Source organism: Vombatus ursinus, unplaced genomic scaffold, assembly GCF_900497805.2.
Source record: "Vombatus ursinus unplaced genomic scaffold, bare-nosed wombat genome assembly UNPS02014798.1, whole genome shotgun sequence".
Classification (NCBI taxonomy): Eukaryota; Metazoa; Chordata; class Mammalia; order Diprotodontia; family Vombatidae; genus Vombatus; species Vombatus ursinus.
Window position 1 is genome coordinate 81,532,791 of NW_020954576.1, and position 7,470 is coordinate 81,540,260.

General features: G+C 47.6%; 1 protein-coding gene across 2 annotated transcripts in view; it reads right to left on the reverse strand.

Annotated features, from left to right (window-relative positions):
• Window positions 1-1,366, reverse strand: part of LOC114050199 (protein cornichon homolog 3) — a 176,841-nt gene extending 175,475 nt beyond the window's left edge. For both annotated transcript variants that reach the window (XM_027871837.1, XM_027871836.1), the window contains exon 1: window positions 1,286-1,366. In XM_027871837.1, the coding sequence (XP_027727638.1) occupies window positions 1,286-1,366 (81 nt within the window). The remainder of the gene's footprint in view (window positions 1-1,285) is intronic.
• Between the last annotated feature and the right edge of the window lie 6,104 nt (window positions 1,367-7,470).

The following is a 7,470-nucleotide window of genomic DNA, read 5'->3' on the forward strand; positions in this document are numbered from 1 at the left end:
TCAGGGTTTCAATTCTGTCTCCTCTTTCTGAGCCTGGAGCTTATTCACTAAAACCTGTAGTCATATATGAAGAGAGAGCTCTTTCCATGTGGTTTCTTCCCAATACTTGCTCGTTTTCACCACCGATCTCCCTCTTCTCCCGCCGCCACCTTTACACCATCAAACGACGGATTTAAATGGCTCTGTCTGTTCAGTCCCCGGGACTCCCTCCTTGGAGCCAGCCCCTTGATTTGCTCATCCAGGAAGGGAGGAAACCCCGGGAGCAGAGGCAGAGAAATCTGAGCTGGGCTGGCTTCCCCAGCTCACCTCTGTGAGGGAGACGGAAAAGATGTTGAATGCTTCCAAGGGTCAGCACCCAGCAGGTCTGAGGCTGTGGCATGGTTTCGACCCCAGAAGCAATCCAGGAAGGATTTTAGGCTCTAGCAGTCAAAAGGTTCCTCCCAACAGGAAGGAAATAATCTCTCCTCCCCTTCTGTTTTTCCCTGGCCCCCTCTCCTTTACCTCTTCCTAGATTCCCTTTTGTCTCTTCTGTTTCTCTATACCCTTCTACCATTTCTCCCCTTTTCCCCACCCCACCTCGTTTTTCTAACTCCCGCTTTTCAATCCTCTCCCTCATCACCGTGAATCGATCTGCCTTTCTCCTTTTCTGGTTTTCCCTTCTCCTTCTCCCTTCATCTCTCAGCTTCTTCCTGCCAACCTCTCCCTTCACCGCTTTTCACTTTGTCTCCAATTATGTCTAAATGCAACCCACCACAGATGCTGACATTTTAAATGTTTAGTTGTTATAGTTACTTGACTAATTGCCGGGCCCGACGGTGACGCTTCTTCTGCCCAACATCTCCACCGACACACACACACACACACACACACACACACACGATGGAGGGGAGAGAAGCGGACAGTAGCATTTCCGCGGGCCCCGGGAGGTACGACCAACCTCACTGACCAGCCCAGGAAAGTTTGCGTGAACGGTGCCCCCAGGAAGCTCCAGGGCCTTGGCAAGGCGAGCAGGACCCTCCCTGCCTTCCCCAGCTGAGCCAGTGTCTCAGGTGGTGTCAATTCCCGTACCTGCCAACCCCCACGACTGTTTATTGATTGCTACGAAGGTGTCAGTAGCGAGAAGCGGCGGAGTGGCTAACCCCCGGGCACCACCCTCCAACCCTATGTTTGCAAAAACTCAGGGAGGGTAGGGCATTATTATAGGGCAGTGAGAATGGTTAAGGGGGGCATGTGGGAATGAGTCCCGGCCCGAGAGAAGAGTTAGAAACTGCTACCGGGTACTCACGTGCCAGATGGCGAAGAAGATGAGCGCCGCGCACAGGACCAAAGACAGCATGTAGCAAAAAGCAGCGAAAGTGAAAGCCATGGCGAAGAGACCACCTGGTAGAGGTGCCCCTCTTTTGCAAGCACACAGAAAGCCCACCGGAGACCCAAGTCCCTCTCTCTCAAAATCTCCCCCAAAATGGTAAGGTAGGGAACCAAGCCTTCACTCTCTCTCCATGCTCATTGGAACAAGGAGGCACAGCAATTGGGGAAAGAATGGAAACCAATGGGAGGGGGGGCAAGGATACAGGGGCTCCCCCAGGCTCTAAAGAATAGACCCCGAACCTAAAAATCTAAGGCAGCGAAAAAAGCGTCAGGTCTAAGAGCCCCAGAAGGGAACCTTTCTCAAATCCTAGGAGAAACCGGGGTGGCAGGGATAGAGGGGCAGGCTCACTCCTGTGAGCAGTGAATGAGAGAGTCCGGGGAAAGGGGGAAGCAGTGCCGAGAAATAACACTTCTCGGACAGAAAAGCAGGGAGAAACCTCCAGGAAAACAAAGGGAATGTAATCCCAGAGAAAGCCTGTGTTCACCCCGACTTAATCCAAGGAGGAGAGGTGCGCCCCGGAACTCTGGACAGCTTTGACACCTCCGAGGCGCACGCGAGAAGCGTCCAGCGGGGCACTGCTCGCTTCAGCTCCCCACGGTTAAAGGATCCGCTATCTCAGGACCTGCCACAGGTTCTTCCCCAGGAAGAGGTCTTCTGGGTCGTAGAAAGGAGAAACGAAAACAACAGCGTGTTCTTAGAGCTCAGCCCTCCCGCCGCAGCTCCCTCCTTGTGGATGCTGTGCACTCTGGAGGAGCCCAGCCCCGGACAGTCTCCGCTGGAATCCGAGTGGGATCCCCAGGAGGTTGGAGACAGAAGCGGGAATAAGCAAGCTCCGACCCACCAAACCTCGGATCATCAAAGCTCAGTCCCTGGAGGCCGCGATGGAGCACCGAACGAGTCCAGTTCCACCTGCGGCTGCTTCCGCTGCCGTGGTTACCCGGAGAGAAGAGGGAGGATGTCCCGGGATCCCCTCCTACCCCGTGCCCCACCCCGCACCTCCGCCGCACACTCCCTCCCTTAGGGCGGGCGGAGAGAGACAGCAGCCACTTTAGTAGCCAGAGGTGCGGCACCGCCGCCACCGCTGCCGCAGCTGCACGCACCGCCAGTTTAAGACTGAACTCGAGGAGGTGTTGCCAGGAGCACGTTGGTGTGCGGTGCGCGGCGGGCGTCGGCCGCAGAGGCAGCACAGCGAAGGGGAGGTGGGTTAGGAGAGAAGAATGAGTTCCGCTGGGCGGGGACTCCAACTACGTGGGTCTTAAGTAGGTGGGGAAGGGGGGTGGGAAGGAAGATTGTATGTATGATTGTGGTGTTTCACGCTGCCTTAGGCTGGGTCGATGGCACAGTGGTAGTCTCATTTGGATTGGCACGTGGAAAATTCAAGAGGATCCCTAAATCCGGAGTTTTGTGCAATGCCTAACACATAGCAGGCACTTAATAAATGTTTGTTGACTGACTGTTGACTATTGAGCTTTCCACTACACTCTTCTGCCTGGGACCTGTCCTAGGATGTCCTGGAAAGGAGTCTAGGAAGCCAATCATAGAATCATAACTGTAGAAGAAGAAGGGACCTTAGGTCAAGTCCGACCTCCTCATATAGTAAACAGCTGGTGGCTCAGCAGATGTAGCGCTGGGCTTATAGTCAGGAAGACCTGATTTCAAATGTGACCTCAAACACTACCTGTGTGACCCTGGGCAAGACACTTAACCTCTGCTTGCCTCGATTTCCTCATCTGCAAAGCGGGTGTATAATAATAGCGCTTCCTCATGGGGTTTGTGTGAAGATCGAGTGAGATAAAAATGGTAAAGCACTTCGAACAGTGCCTGGCACGTTGTAAGCACTAAATAGCTGGGCCTGGAGTCAGGAAGACTGGTGTTCAAATAGGATCTCAGACTCTTGCGGCTGTGAGACCCTGGACAAGTCATTTAACCTCTTTCAGCCTCAGTTTCCTCATATGTAAAATGAAGATAATAATAGCATATACCTGGAAGTGCCTTATTGTGAAGGTCAAATGAGGTATTTTAGCACAGTGAATGGTTATACTTTTCCTTCCTTTCACTTTATAGATGAGGAAACCGAGATCCAAGGAAATTAAATGACTTGCCCAGGATCATGCAGCTAGTGTCTGAGGCAGGCTCTAAATCTGTGCCTCATGAGTCCAAGTCTGGTGCTCCAACCACTATACTTCTCTGATGTCTCTCTTTTGCCGTTTCCTTACCTACTGGATTCCCTAGTGTTTTGCTGGCCCTCAGCCCCCAGATACTTTCCAGGCTGGTCTTACAGTTCAGCTCCAAGAAATACCATGCTTCTTCAGGCTTTGATTCCTTATCATTTACTCCAAATCCAAAAGAGAGTTTCAGAGTATACTGGGAAAAACAAAAAATACTGGATTTTGAGAGACCTGGGTTTAATTCATGGCTTTGTTACTTACTAGCTGTGTGACTATGGGCAAGTCATTTGACATGGAAGAACCAGTCTCCTCATTAGTAAAATGGAAAAAATATCCAACTTCCTTCCTATGGTTATTTAAGGAAAGTACTTTGCATGTCTTAAAGTGCATATAAATGTAAGTTGTGATTCAAGAGAAGCTGCATAGTATAACAGATAGAAAGCCTGGAAGTCATGCCTCCAATACATATTAGCTCTGTGTGACCACTAAGTCATTTAATTGCCCCACCCCACCCCCATCCTGCTCAAGTGTTATACTCAAAAAGATCCCTGAGGGTCACATATTGACTTAGAAAACTACAAGTTAACATTATCTATGTTGTATTGTGATTTTATCTAATTTGTTCAACATTTCCAAATTACATTTTAATCCAGATCAAACTGCCCGCTCTGGAGTTTTTCTGGCTGTTTGAATCCCAAGGGTGGCAAATTTGACACATCTCTGCTTCAGGCAACTGTCAGAGTCTATATAAACTGTAGAGAAGGTGCTGACCTGCATTGATAAAGGAAGTTTCCTCACTTTGGATTTCCCTATACTTATGAAATCCCAAGATAGTCCCTGTCCTGTTATTCTCCAAACTTTGAATTATTATCTTCTTCCTCTCCCTACCTATAGCAGAGTCAGGCTATCCCAGAGGGGATACTCAGCTATTTGCCCAGGGACAATGTGGTCTATATAGTGAAAAGAATACTCATTGGTCTCAGAATCAGAGGGCACAGGTTCAGATTTGGGCTCTGCCGATGGCACTGCTCTGTGTCTCCCTTCTTGTCCTTGCCCTATTTTGCCCTGCCTGTCACTGCCTGCAGAGGACTAACCCATCTCCAAATCCCTCTAATAAATTATCTCCCTCCCTTCAAGGTCCAACTCTTATGCTGTCTTTCAATGAAGTAAGTTTTCCCTGATGCCTTATTAGACTATGAGCTCCTTGAGAATGTGATCTGTTTCATATCCATCTTTCTATCTAACTCCAGCATCTATCAGTGCCCTATACTTAATAAATGTCTATTTGAAATTAACTGGGTGACCTGAGGCAAGTCACTTTATTTTTATGGCCTGAGTTTCATCTTCCATAAGAAAAAGAGAGATAGTAAGACTTGAACCAACTACTTTAAAGATTGCTATAAGGACCCACAAAAGCTACACATATTAAATATTTGGTAACATATGGAAGAGTATAGAAATCTCCACCAACGAACTGTGGCACGTTTCCTTTCATTTTTTCAGGGGCCAGGGGAAGAGTAAGTAAGAATGACATGCAGTCCTTGAGAAGTATGGTACACTAGAAATACCACTGATTTCAGAGTTCCACTCATGAGTCCACTGGCTTTGTGACCTTGGGCAAATAAGTTGAGTTTTCTAAGCCTCCATTTTCTCATCTGTAAAATGGAATTATAATACTTGAACAACTTACCTCTCAAGGGTGGGAGAAAAGCACTTTGTAAAGTGGAAAGCACTGGAGAAATCTGAACTGTTGTTATTGAAAACTCTGGTCTCCTAATAGGGAAATTTTCCTGATGTGCTTTGTGTAAGTTATCCAGCCCTACCCTTACTGTGCTGTGAGGGAAATTTCAGGCTGCTCTGAGTATCCTGGATTTGCTACTGGGAAATCAGCTGTCAGGAGAGGCAAAGAGAAGCAGGGGTGTCTTATAATTTTTGGCGCCCTCACAGCACCAGCTACAGCACTGTGTTGCACACGGCAGACTCTCAATGAACCTTTATTTATTCATTAACTGTTCTGTTACATTCCCTCAGTGTCACGCTCATAGAGTATGAGAGCCAGAAGGGACCAGACCCTTCATGTTATAGATGCAAGTATCTGAGATGCAGAAAGATTAAAATAAGTTGCCTCAGGTAACATTATGGACTTGAGTGGTGGAGACAGGGCTAGATTACGGGTTCCTGACTCAATGAGTGCTCTTTCCATGAGACTAGATGATGCTATACTGAGCAAAATCCAGCCCTGTTTCTGGTCAGGAAAAATGAGAAGCTGGAGCCTTCAAATTCTAATGGCTCTCTTGGCTTACCCAGCCTCAGTCCTAACACAGCCCAGCACTGAGAGCAGGGCTTTGAGGAAAAAGCAGTTCTTTGGTGCCAGAAGATCTAGTTTCAGATCGCCTCCCTGCCCCATGTGTGACTAAATGTTAAATAGTTTGCCCAGGCCACCCTTCCATTCAGCTGTAGTAGACCTATGAACCTCCTTGGTCTGGACAAAACAGCAGAAAGGGTTTGCCGTCCTAAATCACATCTCTTCCGGTGGGATGGAAGAACTGTATTCAGAGCACCTTAGAGCAGCTTTTGTGACTGGCCAGCTACTACTTGCAGCTCTCCAGAGTCCTGTATAACCTTTTTTCTTTCTAAGCAGACTTGAGATTTCACCAGTGCACTCAGTTAAAAATATCCCCTAACAATGCAGATGGGTCCCTTCTCCACAGCCTGTATGTCTATAGACTTAGAGTTGCCCAAGGTAGAGGAAAATTAAGTGACTTGCCAAGAGTCACAGAGCTAGTATGTCAGAGGCAGGACCTGACCCCCCCTGCTCCTGGCTCCCAGACTTCCATACCAGGTTGTCTCATCCTTGAACTTCTCTCAGTGCCTGGGCCATCTACACCCTAGAACACCCAACCATCCTACAGCTTTCCCAAAATGCATCATCCTTCTGTAAGGCCTGCCCCCCTTCTCCTATTGATGCATTATTTCTTGAGCCTCCATTTTGTGGAGGGGCCCAGACTGGTCTCCCTTCCCCTCCTAGCCCTGTTCCTGGCTTTTAGAGTTCAAAACCATGCCTCTAAACTGAGTACCTTTATCACTCCTGCCCACCCTACTCCATTGCTTTTCAGGACTCTTTTTTCTTCCCCCGTTAGAATGTAAGCTCATTGAGGGCTGGGGTTTTCTTTCTGCTTCAGTTTTAGCCCAGTGCTTAGGACACATGGTCAGTACCTACTTAATAAATGCTTTTTTCCTGCTTTCCTTCCTACCTATGTATTCTTGACTCCTAGGTCTCCACTACACCACTCTGCCTCTTGTGTTACCCAGAGTCTCCACAAAAGAGACAAATGGTCCATTGTAAGATTTCAGAAAATAAAAGAGAATCCCAAATAGCTACTATACATTCATTCGCTCAGCAATTATGTATTGGGCACCTAGTAGGTGCCAGGTGCTGTGGGGAATTTTTTTTTCCATTTGGAAGATCTTTTCACAAATGTGGGGAACTTCAGGTGCAGAATTTTCCATCGGAGCAGATCAACAACTCCTCTGTGACTCTGTCTTAGTTGCCTGGGATATATTCAAGAAGTTAAGTGACTTTCCCATAGCCAGACCAGTAGTATTTGTGCCATAAGCAGAATTTGAATGCAGTTATTCCTGCCTCCAAGATCAGCCCTCTATTCACTATTCCGGGTTCCTCTCTGCAATGAAACAGATGTCTTAGAGTCTGTCCCTGTTCTATAAGACTTTACAATTAAATTGCAGAATAAATAAACACAAACAACTACAGTAAATGGCAACTCATGGTAAGCACCCTAAGGGTGGTACAAATGAGGTATAGTAACTGGCATTTATATAGCACCTGCTCTGTGCCAGGCAGTGTATTCAGTGAGATAGATAGATAGATAGATAGATAGATAGATAGATAGATAGATAGATAGATAGATAGAT